This window comes from Boleophthalmus pectinirostris, unplaced genomic scaffold (genome assembly GCF_026225935.1).
Source record: "Boleophthalmus pectinirostris isolate CB_2022bp ecotype Guang Dong unplaced genomic scaffold, ASM2622593v1 HiC_scaffold_3, whole genome shotgun sequence".
Lineage (NCBI taxonomy): Eukaryota > Metazoa > Chordata > Actinopteri > Gobiiformes > Gobiidae > Boleophthalmus > Boleophthalmus pectinirostris.
In genome coordinates, this window is record NW_026571299.1 from 25,998,841 (window position 1) to 26,018,270 (window position 19,430).

The following is a 19,430-nucleotide window of genomic DNA, read 5'->3' on the forward strand; positions in this document are numbered from 1 at the left end:
CTTGACCTCTGACAACATGCCTAAGATCCACCCTGAGACCAAAGCGTTAATTATCAAGAGGCTGAAGACCAGATCCACTGCTGAGGTGGCTGACACCTTCAATGTGTCTCAGCGTCAAGTACAAAGAATAAGAAGAAGATCTGAAATGACTGGAGATGTTTTTGACAAGCCCAGGTCCGGCAGACCCCGCAAGACAACTGCTCCGGAGGACCGTTTGTTGATTAAAAAATCCAAGGCCAGCCCCTTTTCCACTGCAGCAGACTCCACCAGGCCTGGTCACCTCAAGTCCCTGTGTCAACCTGAACAGTTTGTAGAATTCTGTCTCGAAATGGCCTCCATGGTCGAATCAGTGCACAGAAACCAGCACTAAACAAAAGGCAATTAAAAAACCGTGTGGCATTTGCCAAGGCCCACAGCCTGCTAAAAGGATGGACACTGGAAAAGTGGCAGAAGGTGGATTTCTCACATGAATCCTCAGTTGAATTACATCACAGCCGCCGCAAATATTGCAGGAGACCTACTGGAGCCGCATGGATCCAAGATTCACCCAGAAAACAGTTAAATTTGGTGGTGGAAAAATCCTGGTCTGGGGTTACATCCAGTATGGGGGTGTGCGAGACATTTGCAGGGTGGAAGGCAATATCAATAGCCTAAAATATCAAGAAGTATTGGCTCCTCTTACATTCCCAACCATAAAAGGGGTCAAATTTTGCAGCAGGATGGTGCTCCATCGCATAATTCTATCTCTACATCAAAGTTTCTCAAGGTGAAGAAGATCAAGGTGCTCCAGGACTGGCCAGCCCAGTCACCAGACATGAACATCATTGAGCATGTCTGGGGTAGAATGAAAGAGGAAGCATGGAAGGCAAAACCAAAGAATCTTGATGAACTCTGGGAGGCATGTAAGACTGCTTTCTTTGCTATTCCTGATGACTTCATCAACAAATTGTATGAATCATTGTCAAACCGCATGGATGCGTCCTTCAAGCTCATGGAAGTCATACAAGATATTAAATATGGATCTCACAGCACCACTACTTAATTCACTGACATTATGCAACATATTTTTGTATTTCTAGTAAATTATTTGTTCAATTTTCTGTAGGCAACAAAACTTTTGTCTTGCCAAAATCTGACCTTTCTGTGTTCGTTAAATGATCAATCTTTTTTCATTGAAGCAAATTTTTTTTTGTATATTGAGCATAATTTGGGAGGGTTTTAGCTTTCATATGAGACATTTCTAAAACCAATCGATTAATTTAAAGTCAGGTTATAAGCTTTTGTTTCTACAAAATGGATAAGCGACAAGACTTTTGTCAGGGACTGTAGTCTGTTATTTCTCTGATGCCTGCCGACATTTGCCAAGGGTCATTGGTGGAAAAATGACCCTGAATCTTCATAGCATAGTTCTTTTTTGCTCTCTTTATACCAGCATCTAATTTCCTCCTTGTAGCTCTAAGTCCAGTTTCATCTCCAGACAGAAAAGCAGTATTCCTGGCTCTCATCAGGGATCGCGCCTCAACATTTAGCCATGGCTTATGGTTGGGATGCATGGTGATTATTTTTGAAACAGTAACATCCTCTACACATTTGCTGATGTATCCAGTAATGGATGCTGTGTATTCTTCTAGATCCAGATGTCCATTTGTAGTTGCCGCCTCTCGAAACACCTGCCAAATAGTACTTTCAAAACAGTCCTGCAGCATGTCATCTGCCCCAGGGGGCCACACGCTGATGACTTTTTGTATTGGTGGCTGTCTCTTTAACGCACTGTTGTAGGCGGGGACAAGCAAGATGGAAATGTTATCAGATAGGCCGAGGTGAGGACGGAGGAGGGCTTTGTAGGCTCCCTTCCTGTTTGTATAAACATGGTCCAGCGTGTTAACACCCCAGGTAGCAATACCAATGTGCTGATAGAAGTTCGGCAATACATCAGTGAGCTTGGTGTGATTTAAATCTCCCGCGATCACAAACAGGGCATCCGGGTGTTTGTTTTGGAGTTGGCCGATGTTGTCATGAAGCACTTTTAAAGCCTCTTTCGCCACTGCGCTTTGTGGGATGTACACAGCGATAATGAACACAACCGTAAACTCGCGTAGCAAGTAGTGTGGACGACACTTCAGGATTAGAAATTCTATTGCTTCAGAACAATCCCTGACAATGAGGGAACAGTTTGTGCACCAGCTTTTATTCACATAAGTACACAGCCTGCCGTCTTTCCAGATCCAGGTGAAACGCTGAATCTGGCATGGTTTCATTTAGCCACGTCTCAGTCAGGACAAATGCACAAAAGTTCTTCATTTCTTGGTGTCTCAGCCTGAATCTCAACAAGTCCATTTTATTTTCCAGAGCTCGGACATTGGCTAGGAACAGTCAGGGTATCGCTTGCTTATTAACTTTAGCTTTTAACCGGGTTAATCGACCGGCTCGCTTCCCCCTCTTTCTGCCTCGCATACACCGCCGTCTCTTAATCCTGCGCGACTGGAGTTTGCTCTTCTACCTCGATGTCTTGAGGAGCCACAGCCTGCCGAGATCTGCCCTCAGTTTTTCAGAGAGGGGTGTAATATCCCTACAGTTTTTATAGTCCATGAGTTCGGTATAGGTATACCGAATTGTCTTATATGAGTCAAAACCGCTGCTACCTGGAGCGAGAGAAGCCGCTGCACCACTGTGCGCCGCCATTGGATAGTCCAATTGGATTGGCCGCCATATTGACTGTCCCGACGGTAGCTAGCATTCTAGTAACATGGCTTGTCTGTGGTCGGGTCATAAATTCCCCGATTTATGGCAGCCAGTGTGCGAAATACGAGGGTGCCCCCCGACTAACCCATCACACCCCTAAAAAGCCTCAAAACAAATTAATAGTCCAGACTCCATTCCATACAGACCCGGACAGGGTCAGCCCTATGTTCCCGACGTTCCTCCAACTGCGAAAGGTATCTATGTTCCCGTTAAAACTGCGGGCCGTCCTCATCTCAAGTTATCTCCATGAACTCATAAAACAGCAACATGTAGACATTTTTACTCACCGCACATCAGCCAACGGCGCACACAACGCATAGGAGCGGTCACAGGGAACAGGATCACTCACCGTTGCTCACAGCTCCTCAGGATGGGATTGGGGGTCTGGTCCTTGGTCTTGTGCAGTCCTCCGAGCGCGTTGGTCAGATAGGTCCGGAGGTTCCGTCCTCCATGTCCTGGTTCCAGACGGGGCGAGCAAGACCAGTACGCAATGGATTGGGTCCGAGTGGTTCCGTGCCGTCGTCTGCGCGCTGGTTCCGTGTGGGGAAAGCGAGAATGCATTGTGGACTACAGGTCCGGGCGGGCTACTCCAGGCCGAGACACCTAATATCACTCCCCGCTCCAGGTCCTCTAAGCCCGGCCTTAACCAGAGCTGCTCTCGCTGGTTCAGGACTCTTGGATCTAGTCATTTCTCACACTAGGCTAAATTCAGTTCATTATATAAGCTGAATCCATTGAATAGGGCCTATTCAGTTTAGGCTGTCTGTGACATCCACCGTGATCTTTTTCTTTTTTCACATTTGAGTCTTCTCATGTAAAGCGCCATACAAGTGTTATGTATTATTATTCTAATGCTCAACAATTCGGAAATGGGGACCCTGAATATTGACGGGTATTTGGCACACTGATGGCAGCTCCACTTGTCTCATCTGTCAGCTTCAACCGGGATCCGATACAACTGAACCCATGTCTTTATCTCTCTGCTTATTACAGCTCTGTGCGTAACACTTTTCCGGCATAATGTGAAAATTAAAGGAACGACTCGAAAATGTGCTAACTTTACAATGGCGGTCTGTTGGCGGTCTGGCTTGTGAATGTCACGTGCAGGGTCTCTATACAGACTAAAAAGCTGAAATGAATGGGATCCCTATCATGCCACCAGAACAAAGCACTCTTTTGGAGCATTTAGAGACAAAAATGGGTGGGGCAGAATAAGGTCAATATGGGGATAGAGGCCTGCATAACATGTATCACAATCAAATCAATCACAATTTGAGTTGTTTACTGCATAGAACAAAATGCCCTGTGTTTTGAGAGAAAAATCTTAGTGTACCAGCAGTTTAGACCTCTACAAGCATTGCTGAATATATATAATATGGAATATTTGTACAGGCCAAAATTACAACAGCAGTTACCTCTTAAGTCTTAACATCGGTGATTTAACAAAGTTAGAAAATCAACAACTGTAACCATTGGTCAATAACAGACAGATCCACAAAATAATAATAATCATAATAATAAAAAAAGATGAGTTGACAACAAATTTTGGTCAACCAAGACACCATCAACTTATTAAAACCAACTAAACGCCAACATCTCTAGCAAAGATTTTTTTAATATCTTGCTGCCCTACACTGAAATATGTCAATGTGCAGTCTTACCCAGAGAACGGTTCAGCTGTGTAAATGTTGAGCGAATTTGCAGCCTTGGGGTCATCGTCTCAGACTCAGACACGGCTCCTCTCTCTGTGTTTAATGAACAAATGAGACTACACTAAAATAGTAACACACGTGTTTTGACATGTTACAAGTATGAACCTTGATCATAACAACAAAAGACACGTGAAAGAGGCAGAAGTCCACCTAAGTCACCTAATAATGTTGTTCTGTGTATTGTCATATCTGGGTTAGTAAAAAAATGAACTTACATTGGTGGTTTTCAGATTCTGGATTGTGTTAGTTTTCCTATTGATTACACTGTACTTTGTACTTTGTCATGGAACAATAAATGTTGGACCTAGTTTTATAATTGATTAGAACCGTGCATTTGTACAATATTATCTTTAGCTGCCCTCATTTGTATTAAATATAGGGACACATTTTTGAGAAAGGTTCTCTGCTCCACTGTAACATGTTATAACAGGCTAATGACAAAACTACTACATATGTAACTTCTGGTGAGGGGTATGTGGCATGTTGCTGCTTTGTCTGGGATGTTTATGTTAACAATGTTTCACTGTAGAAGTGCCACTTTCATGCTATACTGTGGAACATTCTATTGCAACATTATCCCCGGAAAAGCCAGTAAAGTTACTTAGTATCTTTAACCCAAACTAACACACAGCTGAAGCACTCCTTTTTAAAACTTTCTCACTGAAAAATAAATATAAGGTAGCAGATAAACTCAGAAGTTAGATAAACTACTATCACATCTACAGCCTATTCCTGTCCTGCATCATGCCCTTATTAAAGTACACATGTATTTAAAGTACAGTATTCAATAAGCTGAAGAAACATGCAATATATTGCATGTTTATTGCATGTGGTCATCGTGAATAGTGCCATCGTCATTGGGGTTGTATTATTTTAAGTGGGCCTGCCAATCTTGACAGTAAATAAGTTCTATCTGGACTACAAAGCTGCTATAATAATAATAATAATAATAAATAATAATAATAATAACTTCCATTTATATAATGCACTTTACAATAACACACACACACACAAGTGTGGTTAGGAGGGATGAAGCAGATGAAACAGAAATGTTTCATCTGTAGATCTGGTCTTTCTCTTCTTTGAAGAACAAATCATCAAGTTCAGGGGCCTGGGCATAGAAGGCTGTTTCCCCTGGTCAACAACCTGGAGTAGGGAATGGTGATCTGAGGAGGAGAAGGAGCAGCGGAGTGTCCATCTTGGGAGGTTTGTAGGTTTGGAGCAGGTCTGAGAGGTTCTGAGGGGCCTGGGCGTGGAGGGACTTGTAGGCGAGAAGAGGAGTCTTGTTCTGGATTTGGTATTTTATGGGAAGCCAATGCAGGTGGGCGAGAGTGTTGCCAGGGTTTGGTGTGAGTGAGGACCCTGGCAGCAGAGTTTTGGATGTATTTTGCAATAGTCCAGACAAGAGATAATAAATGAGTGGATAAGTGTTTGAGCAACCGAGTCCGGGGGAGCTCGACGGAGGTGGGAGATGTAGAGGTGGTGAAGGGCAGATTTTGTGATTGATTTGATGTGGAGTTCAAAAGAGAGGGTTGAGTCCAGGATGATGCACAGGTTTTGGACTGTTGGGGAGAGGTGGATGTCATTGCCATTGATGGTGAGCACCAGATCTCCAACCTTCTGGAGCAGTGGTCTGGTGGCCACAACCATGAGCTTTGTTTTGTTGCTGTTGAATTTGAAGAAGTTGGCCAATAACCTTATGAGTGGAAGTTGAGTCCGTATTTACTAATGATTTGTCCGAGGGAGAGCGTGTAAGTAATAAACAACAGTGGATGGAACACAGAACCTTGTGGTACACTTTGGTCGATGAGAGCAGGAGGAGAGCGGGAGTCATTGAGGGAAATGAACAGTTGTTGGTGGGAAAGGTATGAGTGAAACCAGGACAAGGCTTTAAAGCCTCCCAGAGAATTGGTGCAATGGTGACTTGTCAGTGCATATGAAGATTGAATTTTTTTCACAATTCCACCTATTTTATATCATATGTTAGCAGGAAAACCTTTTCAAAAATTCTCCATTGGTATGAGTGGGATTCCCACTTCAAGTGTCTGAGAGGTTAGACTGCTCATTTTACTAAAACAGTTAACATCATCATATTTAAGATTTTGTTAGAAACTGTAAAAAAAAAAAAAAAAAAAATTGGCAGTTTTTTAGGTTTTTATTTCCTGGTTGGAATCATGACATCACACTATGGAATTCCATAACTCTCATACATAAGCATTTACTGCAAAGGAACTTAATGATGGTGTGTGAATGGTAAAACAATTGTTTTGATACAAGTCACAGCTGCCAACATTTAGAATATGAGAGGGGGAGGAGTTTATACTTCACCCTTACTCCTTTTAGAGCATAACTGTACTACAGTAGAATATGTACAATATGATTTCATGACTGAACTGAAACAAAAAAAGTTACCCAGAAACCATCTTGTACACTGGGCCAAAACTCCTCTAATGTACACAGAAATTATGTTATGTTGGTGAAATATTATGTTATTTTGGTGAAATATCATTTAAAGTCTCAAGAATAAATAGTTTCTTGTGTATAAATTGTGCTGATGGAATTCTTCCTGGTGTGATGCCATCAGTACAGAACTCTCTATTTCCTGTCATTTTCAACATATTTTTCAAATTTTCTTCACAAACTGCTTCAGATTTCAATCAAAATACACATCTGAAATACATCCAGGAGCATAAACATTTGAGAGAAAACTTGAAATAAGAAAATCCCATTGATCGCTGATTTTCACAGATTTTATCCTTATTTTTGTTTAAGATCTGTTGAACAGTTTGAAAATTAAATAATATGCAGATAAAATAAAATATAAGCAAGGATTTGAATTTGTATTTATTTTGCACGAGACATTTCAGAACATGTTTGTAGAGGTCTACAGCACTGGGTAAACAGGTTTTAGACATAGTCAGTTATAAAATATTTTCTGAATGACAGTTTAATACCTGAATGACCACACATAATGGGATCTAGTGCAGTGGATAGTGTCAATCAAAATCCTTGCCTGGCAAATCCAGAATGACGCGTGTGAAACAAAGAAGCTCATTGGTCACCCATAATTTACAAACAAAATGACATTTCTTTGACCTCAGGTTAACAGTTTAGTTTTTACTGTTTAAACATAATGTAACCACAAAGAAGTGACTTAACTGGAACTAGAACAGGTGAGATTATTTGTGCTGTTAAAGAAATTCCTATCAAATAACATTGCAGTCACAAGCGAACTAGTCACTCTCACATTTTTGTTGTCCAACTCCTAAACAGGACCACTGAAAGTGTTGATCACAGGGTCCTGAAAAAGTGTTGTTTAAATCCATTTTGTATTGTTCTTGAGTTTTCAGATGATCTTAAAACTTATTTGACAGTGTCGTGTAAGGATACGTTGAGATAAGGCCAGTAGGTGACAAATGTGTTTTTAAAGTAACCTCTGCTAACATGTTACAAGTACCCCAAAACAAAAACAGCTAAGGCTTAACCCAAAACAGAGCCATTTTCCACACCTTCACATAATCCTGTTCCTAAACATTCTACCATTAACCTTGTGTAGTATGTAAATAGTGTCACCATGGTAACTGCTGTAACATAAACTTACATACATCTATGGGGTACATTTGTCTGTGTAGGGTTCTTTATGGGAATAGAGTCAGGTGCCCTTTTTAATGCCCTACCCTCTGTCTCCTCTGAGGTGAGTTTCCATGAACTGGTGCACCTTTCTCCATGCGTCCTCCTGGGCCACAGCGTGTGGGGCTGGTTGTCCACCCCAAAGAGTAAACACTAAAAAACATAATCAAGTCATTCATTTAAACATGTTTTTTTTTAAGGTGCACTGTGAAACTCTTTGGTGGAGATGCCTGTCATCAATTTAGGCTTATTTATGTTCCACTTTCGTAATCCGTGCGTTCCAAGTGTCGTAACTGTCACTGCAATTAAACTTTCAAACGCTTCTGAAGTCAAAGCTGCATTCTCTTACACATCCAGAAGAGGGGGCACAAAGTCAGTTAGTGAATTAACAGTCTATGACATTCTTTATACGATCTATGACCAAAACGGATGAAATAGAGCAACAAATAAACAAACATGGAGGTACAAACAGCAGTTTTAGATTGCATTTGTTGGAAAAGAGTCAAGAAAAATTTGGTGAGGGAAGCATTTTTAGCAGTTTGTACTAGTCATGTTTTTTAAAAGTTTAGCTTCCACTATGGAGCTGTGTTTTACTGTCCCCAGTGGTCAGCTCAAGTACAGCTCCATGGCAAAGATTACACATGTTCTGAGGAGACAGACCAAGTGACTGACAGAGCTTAAATGAGCCTTTATCGTTCAATACATGACAGATGGAACAATTATTTTTAAGAGTCAGTATTTATGCTTTTTCTTTGTACTTGTGAGACAATTTCAAACTAACTACTGTGTAACTCTGAAAGTGTTTCATTGTGCTATTTATTTACTAAACCAGGACTAGAACAGGACCAAATGAAGTCCACATCAGACTCAGGACTAAACTGGGAGCACAAACATGTGTAACATGCCTCTTAAAATGCTCTGGCAGTATTTAACAATAGTTGGCAGCACACAATAAATTTCTAACTATTTTAGACACAAAGTTGCTAATTAAAATGCAACTAAAGATTATGAACATGGTTTAGTTGGATAAAGTGAATTTAGTTGAATCCCACTTTAAACATTTGAATTCAGTGTGGAAAACTGAATGTGGATTTCTTTTTCAGAGTCAGTAGTGCTTTTTCAGTGTAGTGTGGTACTGGCACCAGTGGAGACAGACTCACGTTTCTTTGGTTTGACGCTCCACAGACCCATTCGGGCGTTGGGGGTAAATGGAGGCTCGACGAGGTGCCCAGCTCCAGGATACGACAGGCGGGTGAACAGGTGACCCTTACCACAGGCATTTAGAGTTTGCTCCAACTGAACAAGAGTGTTAGACTAATGAGGCAACACATGAAAACCACCTTTTACAGCTCCTTAAAGCAAAGACATTCTACTTCTATGGATTCAATCTTTTATTTAAAAAAAAAAAAAAAATCTATATTTGCCAAAAATGTCATAAGGATTTCTGGTATAAAGGACAGGGTGTCAGGATCATTATATTTTTTATTTCGTGTTAATAGGACCAATATTTCAGCGGGGCAGAAGCACACACAGGGACAGACGCACACACACTGGACACTTACTCAAACTGTGCAAATTTTAGTCAAAACTTGTCAACACATGAGGAGACATAAATAGACATGCTGTGGCTGTGGTTGCTTTTTCCTAATCAAGAGAGCATAAATCCTAGTCAGCACCACGCACTCTTACTGCTGCATGATTGGCTGCAGACCTGTCATTTAAAGTGGACATGCCTTATCGTCTCGATTAACTAAAGGAAAGAGATCGTGCTCTATTGATCTTTCAGTTTTTGGCACAGCCCTGCTTTGACTAGTGTGACGTGTGCACTCAGTCATCTGAGGAGACAGACCGGATACAAGGGTAAACTGTGGCACTATTCCACTAAAGCAAGTAATAATTGCAAAAACATGAAAACCATAGGCATTTGAACATAATGAATGGTGTAGTGGATTTTAGCCCTTACCAGATCAGCGTTCTCTGCAGGATACGCATTCAAGTCATCCCCACTGGCAATGTACAAGACCGGACAAGGAATCTTCTCCATCTCACAAAACAAAAACAAAATAAGAATCAGTAAAATGATAAAGCAGACTGACAAACACAGAATGAAGTAATATAATATTACCTTGACTATGTGTGATGGTGGTAGATTTGCGGGGAGTGAGACGTCCTTGAAAATGACATGGCCATTATCATTGAATTTCCAGTGTTTTTGGTGACTAAAACACAAATACAAAGGGCTCTGTAAATAAAATATGAGTGAATTGTCTTGCTAAAAAGAGGTAAACAGTTTCACATTAACTTTGAATATTAGCCTTTTTTGACACACCAGTAGCACCAGCAACTTATAGCAGTAATATGTAACTTTTTGGTGGACAAGTTATTGTCATTCCTTTGTCAGGAATGTGAGGCATTAAACATTTCTAATGATCACTTATCCAATTACACATGTTTTTTATAGCTCAAAAATAACTTAACTACAGTTTATAGACAAAGAGACAAGCAGGTGGTGAACCCTCCACACAGAAAAAGTGCAACCACAATAGTTCTACTGGTAATTGTAAATGATGTACAAATTGAAATCTTCAGCTCTCCCTTCATCATCAGTGAGTGGAACGGTGCTGCCCACTGGTCCGTTTATGCAAATCAAACAGGATGGCTGCAGAAAAAATACAAAATAAATATGAGTCTTAAAGGTGCTGGACTTGAGATCCCATGATTTTGAGCAGAATTAGTTTATCCCCCAGTACAGATATATTGTACAAACAGCTCTTTAAAAACAAAATAAGTCCACTGTGTACTGTCTACTGTCTACACACAGCAAAGGATCAAAATAGGACCAATTGAAGTCTAGATCTGGACTGAACTAGACTCAGACCTGGACTAAAGAGAATACATTTGTAGTGTACCTTGACTTCAGGTAAAGTTGCTGTTCTCAAAGTCAGGTAACCTCCATAAGAGAAGCCCACGATCCCCACTCTGTCCCGACAAATCTGATCATGATCCTGGAGGAACTTAAACGCTGTCTGTAAAACAATTTTTATTATGAAATACCACACTGATCAAGTATAAATATTGTTAAAATTAATTAAATCATGCTTTCACAACAGAAAAATAGGTCATAACTAGTCTTGTCACAACACAAAAAATTTATTTTGATGCTAAGGAATAGAATCAATACTCAATACCGATTCTGATACCACGATGATAATTAAAAAGCCTTTTTCTTTAGACAACAGAATGTGATTTTCACCAATAAATTGTTCTTTATTTTATATTACAATGTGGTCTTATATGTGTGTAATCCCTCAGTGGTCCAGGTAGGTTCTAGTGGTCCATGGGTGTATACTAGTATATGTGCTCTTATGTTGATGCTGATATGACTCAAGATCATTCTAAAGCTATTCAGGAAAGGTTCATTTCTGTCCTGTGAATGTGACTTTTTTTTAGTATCAACCTGCTCAAATGAGTATCTAGTTTAAATACTTGTTTTAGTATCTAAGACATTCATAATGAACAAATAGTGTATAAAGAATTATTATGACTTAAGGCCTATTTATACTTCATAAGACCGTAAGAACTTTGTTCTTGCACCCAGGGCTGGCCGAACAAACCAGCTCGTGTTCGGAGTTCTTGTGGCTTGTTCTCGATACCCTGGCTGAGCAGAACTTTGTTCTGCAGTGCTGTCTGGGATCTTTGCTCTGATTGGGTTATCTACTTTCTTGACAGTGGTGAGAAAAAAATATATATATACATTTTTTTTTCTCCCCACCGTCAAGAAAGTAGATAACCCAATCAGAGCAAAGATCCCAAGAGATTTATATATATATATATATATATATATATATATATATATATATATATAATATCGTTTTGAGTCACAGCTGACGAAAATGGTGACAAAATACGACAAAGTATATATGGCACAACGCTCAATGACTATGTCTGGCATAATCTCTGTGACAAGTTTGCGAAAGCCAAAAGGCGGGTCAGCAAAAACAGAGCGGTCAGGTTGGAGGACAAAAAGGAATACCTTCGCTATATACCTCCCTGCAGTGACTGGACTCAGTCATCAAACACAGGGAAATGTCACCAATATGACTCCTATTCCAAGTCAGATGGAGGTAAGATATTAATACTTAGCTAATAGGCCAATGTGAGATGTGTGTGAATGAAAGCTGTGAAAAGCACTTATGAACTCACTGTGTTTGATAATTAAGATGTTTGGAATGTTAGCTCTTTGTTTACATGACATGCCTTGCAGCTTGTTCTTCAAAGAAGAGAAAGACCAGATCTACAGTATGAAGAGTACACTGACTTTGACCGCATTGTGAAAGAAGGAAATGTCTCCATGGTGGAATATATTATTAAGTTTGAACAGCAGTATTCATTTATGAGAAAGTACAAAATGGAGCTACCCGATGCAGTTTTAGTGTTTAAACTGCTGAACAATGCATGCTTAGATTTGGCCGATAAGCCAGTTGGTTCTAACGGCATGCGTGGATTCAAAGTCCGTTCAGAAGAGAAAATGTGGCAAAAAAACAAGTGTCACTATAGAGGGAATTAATGTAACAAGCGGCAAAAAGGCTAATTGTGGCAACAGAATGCCCGACTGGTGATCAAAATTTGCAGTATGCCAAAGCACGTTTCATTGGACCAAAGATTGCCCACACAAAGGTGAGCCCGCACAAAGTCAAATAGCTGATGATGAGACAGAAATGGAAGAGTGTAACATTTCTTTGTACAGCAAAGAATCACCAACAGATGCAGAAATATTCATGGATGTGACTTGAGCACTGCCATGGACTGGGCTCTCTTGGCAAAGAACTGTACAGTCCCTGACAAAAGTCTTGTCACTTATCCATTTTGTAGAAACAAAAGCTTATAACTTGAAAAAAAAATTTGCTTCATTTAAAAAAGATCAATCATTTAATGAACACAGAAAGGTCAGATTTTGGCAAGACAAAAGTCTTGTCGCCTTGTCATATGATGCACCCAATCCTAGATTACAGCCTCACCTGTGGTCAGTTACTGATCAATCAATTAGTGGGTGTGTATAAAAAGAACCCCAGCACACCAGACCTTCACATCAACTGCAACTTGACCTCTGACAACATGCCTAAGATCCACCCTGAGACCAAAGCGTTAATTATCAAGAGGCTGAAGACCAGATCCACTGCTGAGGTGGCTGACACCTTCAATGTGTCTCAGCGTCAAGTACAAAGAATAAGAAAAAGATCTGAAATGACTAGAGATGTTTTTTGACAAGCCCAGGTCCAGCAGACCCCGCAAGACAACTGCTCCGGAGGACCGTTTGTTGATTCGAAAATCCAAAGCCAGCCCCTTTTCCACTGCAGCAGACTCCACCAGGCCTGGTCACCTCAAGTCCCTGTGTCAACCACAACAGTTTGTAGAATTCTGTCTCGAAATGGCCTCCATGGTCGAATCAGTGCACAGAAACCAGCACTAAACAAAAGGCAATTAAAAAAACATGTGGCATTTGCCAAGGCCCACAGCCTGCTAAAAGGATGGACACTGGAAAAGTGGCAGAAGGTGGATTTCTCACATGAATCCTCAGTTGAATTACATCACAGCCGCCGCAAATATTGCAGGAGACCTACTGGAGCCGCATGGATCCAAGATTCACCCAGAAAACAGTTAAGTTTGGTGGCAGAAAAATAATGGCCTGGGGTTACATCCAGTATGGGGGTGTGCGAGACATTTGCAGGGTGGAAGGCAAATATCAATAGCCTAAAATATCAAGAAGTATTGGCTCCTCTTTCATTCCCAACCATAAAAGGGGTCAAATTTTGCAGAAGGATGCTGCTCCATCGCATAATTCTATCTCTACATCAAAGTTTCTCAAGGTGAAGAAGATCAAGATGCTCCAGGACTGGCCAGCCCAGTCACCAGACATGAACATCATTGAGCATGTCTGGGGTAGAATGAAAGAGGAAGCATGGAAGGCAAAACCAAAGAATCTTGATGAACTCTGGGAGGCACGTAAGACGCTTTCTTTGCTATTCCTGATGACTTCATCAACAAATTGTATGAATCATTGTCGAACCGCAAGAATGTAGTCCTTGAAGCTCATGGAAGTCATACAAGATATTAAATATGGATCTCACAGCACCACTACTTAATTCACTGACGTTATGTAACATATTTTTGTATTTGAAGTAAATTATTTGTTCAATTTTCTGTAGGCGACAAAACTTTTGTCTTGCCAAAATCTGACCTTTCTGTGTTCATTAAATGATCAATCTTTTTTCAGTGAAGCAAATTTATTTTAGTTTATTGAGCATAATTTGGGAGGGTTTTAGCTTTCATGAGACATTTCTAAAACCAATCGATTAATTTAAAGTCAAGTTATAAGCTTTTGTTTCTACAAAATGGATAAGCGACAAGACTTTTGTCAGGGACTGTATACAAAGTGTCCATGGTTATAGTCCACATGAGTTCATGTTTGGGGCAAAATCCAAACCTACCCTCTGTGTTGGTTGAAAAAGCACCAGCTCTGGAGAGCACCACCAAAGTGAATGAATGGCCAAGCACATTTCAGCTTTGCACACCGCGAGACAGGCCTTCACAGAGGCAGAGTGTTCAGAGTGAATCCGGAGAGCCATAAAGAAACAACTGTGTGACAGTAATGAGAGGTATGAACAGGGGGGCAAGGTGTTTTACAAATATGTGGACGTGCAGAGTGGAAAGGGCCAGGGGTGGTAATCAGGCAGGACTGTGCAGTTGTGTCTGTTAGGCATGGAGGCATCTGTGTCAGAGTTAACCAGCTTGGGCTGAGGAAAGTCACTCAGAACCTCAGATTAGCTGTGAAAAAGAAAAGAGTGATGAACACTTGCACAACATAAACAAGGAAACAGAAGAGACACATGTAGAAAGCACTGACAATGATCCATTGCCCACTCCTGAAAATTAAGGGGCAGCGAGACAGAATGCAGTCACGTTGTGACATTAAGAAACACTGAGAGTAGTGCTTCACAAACAGCAAAAGTGTTGGGACACACAGGCAAGGCTAAAGGAAAATGTAAGAACTGGTACAACTTTGAGGCAGATCACAGAGAGGCAGTGGATCTACTGAGGTTGGAGAACCTTCAGGTTCAAGGCCCTGCTCCTGACACATGTGAGGATGTTTTTGTGACCAAGGACGTGTCATTTGATGAAGCCAACACCAATGTGCTTGAGGAACTTCAGGACAACAGACAAAAGTGAGACAGCAAGGTTTATTGCACAAGGATTTAAGGAGCTACAAGTTTCTGAGCTACAAAAGGCCTTTCCAACCTGTTTCTGAGTCTTTGCGGCTCCTTGTGGCAGTGAGTTGTAAAAAACGAGCAGCAGAGCTGGGCTTACCTTTCACTGAAGTGGAGAGACATCAGCTTACTGCAAGCTTTGATGCAAGTAACTTTGCATTAAATCTTACAGACTATTAATGAAGCAAACAGAGCCATGTGTAAACTTAAGGTCAAGTCAGATGCCCAATCTGTCAGATGAGAGAACTCAAGGTGGGCACCTTATTTTTTGATGGGTAACAATGGACATTTATCTCATATTTCATGGCAGTCAATGAGAATCAAGAGTTGTCAGAAACACTAGTGATGTGTGAGGGAATTGAGAATGCATTTTTTTCTTTCAACATTGTTTTCTGAGCTCAGTGCTGGCTGTACTGATCTCCCTGTACCAATGTTCTGTTGTTCTTCTTGTTGTTGAAAAAAGACTGCACTTAAAAGTCAGTTCCATCAAAGAGCTGATCCAAACTAAAAAGGTTCAATGGGTGTTGTGGTCAGAAACTAAAGAGCAGCCTGTAGAATGCCTAACCAAAAAAGGAGCCTCCTCAGCTATACTACGAAAGGCTCTCCATGAGGGACTCTGGACTGTTAAATAAATTGAAATTGATGTGCTATTCAAAAACATTTATGTTATACTGCTCCTCATCAGTTCTGGGAACATGCCGAGTTGCTCCTATTGCACCTGGCTTCCTTGGGTTTCACATTAAACTGGGACAAGAGTGTCCTTATGGCAATGCATGAAGTTCATAGGCCTTCACCTGAACTCGCTCACATGCAGGGCAAAACTGTCGCTAGTAATTCCGATGGGCTGTCTTCATATGAGGCTGTTTCAATGGTGTTCTTGTGACACCGGCGTGCACATGCGTCCTGCGTCCTTGGAGATATCAACGTTTCCTCATTAAGGGCATCCCTGTGGGTACAATTATTACCACAGATGCTTCCCTGTGCAGTTGAGGAGCCACGTGTAAAGGGAGAACTGTCAGTGGTTTATGCAGTTCACAGCTGTGAGTATGTCACACAAACTATCTGGAACTTCGGGCCATATGGCTTGCCCTGTGTCCCTTTCTGCCCCTTATAAGGGGATAGCATGTGTAAGTCAAGGTGGACAACACCCCCATGGTGGCATATGTCAACAAACGGGGGCACTGTGCTCCCAACACCTGCACTCGTTGGCACACAATGTGATATTATGGGCCGGCTGTCACCTATTGTCGTGGAGAGTCGCACATGATCCAGGCCTCATGAACCGAGTGAACCTGCTCTCTTGGGGCAACCCTCACTACAAAGATTGTAAAGTTCACAGCGGGGTTGTGAACCGGATATGAGAGACATATGGCAGGGCAGAGGTGGAGCTATTTGTGTCACAAGAGGACACGCAGTATCACCTATTTCACTCTCTGGTGGATCAGAGTACCCCATTGGGTCTGGAATCATTGGAACATGAGTGGCCAAATGTCCTCCTATACACATTTCCCCAATTACAGCTGATCTCACTGGCCTGTAATACACTGGATAGCGGAGATATTCTAGCTATTATGCAGTCGCCCATGGCCTCTGTGCAGGGATCTGGTGTCACAGTGTGGGTTTGGCCCCTAAGAGGTTAAGTCTATCCTCTACCGACAATGACATTACCACCATCCAAAGCGCCAGAGATTCTTAAGGGTGCATGAAGCCTCAAACCAGTCTGGAAGAGCCTGATTGCTCCATGGGATTTGACAAGAGTGCTGAATGCCCTGACTCTCCCACCATTCAAGCCACTACATCAAATGGAGCTGAAATGGCTCTCCTTTAAGACAGTGTTTTTGCTGTTGGCTTTGGTGTCTGCAAAGTGCGTAAATAACATGCATGTCTGTCAACGTGTCACGCTTGCAGTTTTTGAGAAGGAATTCTAAGGTCTACTAAAACCTAACCCTGCCTTCATGCCAAAAGTCTTTAACCCGACTTTGTCATGCCTCTCCATTAAGGTGTCTGCGTTTTCTCCTCTGTCCAATTCAGAGAAGCATCAGCAGCTCCATGCCCTCTGTATACTAAACAGTGTTTGTTTCACTGGATAAGAGAAGCTATAACCGTGGCTTATGACAGCAGTGGGCTTCAGCCCCCTGCGGGTCTGCACACTCTGTCCACTCATAGCTGGATGCATGGCTGCATCTTGGGCAATGTTCCGGGGCACCTCGGTGGAGGAGATCTGTGCAGCGGTAATCTGGGCTACGCCTCACACCTTTGCCAGATTTTATAGACTGGATGTCACGTCACTGAGCCCTCACTATCTCAGAATGTTCTGAGCGTGGGAGCGCCGCCCCAGGTGGTGCCTCACCCCCAATTCACACCAAAGCGCAACGGCGCGTGAGCGCAGCAGCACAGCACACGAGCAGCAGACGCGCTGCTTTAGAACTCCATTTTAACTGGTCTGACAGTGTTACACCGACAGTGTCATACGCGCGTCCAACGAGCGTCTGACGCTGACGCGCTGCTCGAGATAGGTTGGAGTTCTAATTTTAGAGCGTCAACGGCGCGTCTCCAAGGTTTTTAGCAGGGGAAAGAAAGGAAATAAAAACGCGGTGTCAAAATAAACTTCCGATACCCTTTTAAAATAATTTTACCAAAGTCAAGACAGCGATGTAAACAACGCGCACGTGATTTACGATGTCAGACACCAATTCTATAAGGACTCAGGACTAAACCCAGGACTAAACCCAGGACTAACCCAGGACTAACCCAGGACTAACCCAGGACCAGGACTCACTGTCGAAATGTGCTCGCACGTCCTTCCGTGTAGCCCCGAGTGTCCGCGGGCGAAAGGACCGGTGCAGAGCTTGGAGAAGAGGTACGTGCAGCTGTCGCGCTTTTGGAACACCTGCTCCGTGGGGCTCAGGGTTCGCTATCGCTCTCGCTCTCTCCAAGATTAGACCTGGTTTAGACCTGATTTAGTCCGGGTTTAGACCGGGTTTAGACCTGGTTTAGACCTGAATTAGTCCTGAAACGCCCTTAAAATTCCAGAACGTTAAAACTTGCCCGTTTCAGCGACTATTTTCCCTTATCCATCGGTGCAGGACTCTGTATCAACATGTAAACGTATCGGCCTTATTACCTGGAAGGACATATGATTTTAATCACACTCATAATGTATGTTATTTATAGGTGATATTGCGGAGTATGTATCCCAATGCTTATCCCACACGCCGCGGCAGGCTAAGACACGGGGTAAAACACTGTGGACGCGAAACTCGGAACAAATACACATATACACGGTACTTGTTCGTAATGGTAGGCATATCGTTAGAGCACTTACTTTAAAGCTGCTGCCGTCCGTAGCCATGCACCGATTCCTTCTATGCGCAAATCTTTCCTGTTAAAATACGGTCAACAGAAAGTTGCTCCCCATGCTCACCCCGCCGCCATGATCCAAGGCCTTACACTCAACAGGTGAGCGCGCTCATATATAGGCCACACCACACCCACCGTGCCACCCCCAACCACTGCAGTGTAGTGCACAGAGTTAAAGCGCGTGCACATTAGTCACATAGAAAACCCACGAATGGCTCCTACAGGTGATTTTACCTTATTAAGGAAAAAAAAACTGAGGTGTTTAATGTGCGTGCTAATAGATTTAAACCTCATTAAACGCAAATGCGTTGCAGTTGTACACTTAATTCATAATACACTTAATATACATTCTAACTTAATACACTTTAACATAAAATAAATGATAAAAAGCAAGTACAAAATGTGATGTCTGAAACAGTGAGAAGATGTGCAGGCTGCGTAGCAAGCGTCTCTGACGCTCTGGTGTGAATTGAAACTTTGAAATTTACGCGTACGCGCAGCTCCGCCTACGTTAAAGGTTGTATAGAGGATTTTCCAAGGAACGAGAAATCCAGCGACTGTTTGTCCTTTTTCAAATGTTGCGCATGCGTGAAACCACCCCCCTCCCCTACAGCTCCCTACGTAGAAACGCCTTCTCCGCCTCCTCACTACGCCAGAAACAGGTTTGTTTACAGCCGGTGAGCTGCACATGACTTGTAAACAACTAACTACAGTGTTGGTT

The 19,430-nt window shown here is 42.1% G+C and overlaps 1 protein-coding gene across 4 annotated transcripts in view; it reads right to left on the reverse strand.

Annotated features, from left to right (window-relative positions):
- Nucleotides 1-19,430, reverse strand: part of LOC110171321 (acyl-coenzyme A thioesterase 5-like) — a 66,714-nt gene that overhangs the window by 4,957 nt on the left and 42,327 nt on the right. For 3 of the 4 annotated variants that reach the window (XM_055160403.1, XM_055160401.1, XM_055160400.1), the window contains 6 exons: nt 10,994-11,110; nt 10,658-10,743; nt 10,210-10,303; nt 10,048-10,128; nt 9,245-9,380; nt 8,132-8,237 (listed from right to left, as the gene is read on the reverse strand). In XM_055160403.1, coding sequence (XP_055016378.1) covers nt 8,132-8,237; nt 9,245-9,380; nt 10,048-10,128; nt 10,210-10,303; nt 10,658-10,743; nt 10,994-11,110 — 620 coding nt within the window. Of the gene's footprint in view, nt 1-8,131; nt 8,238-9,244; nt 9,381-9,614; nt 9,920-10,047; nt 10,129-10,209; nt 10,304-10,657; nt 10,744-10,993; nt 11,111-19,430 lie in introns of those variants that run through there. The other variant, XM_055160402.1, reaches the window with a different exon arrangement.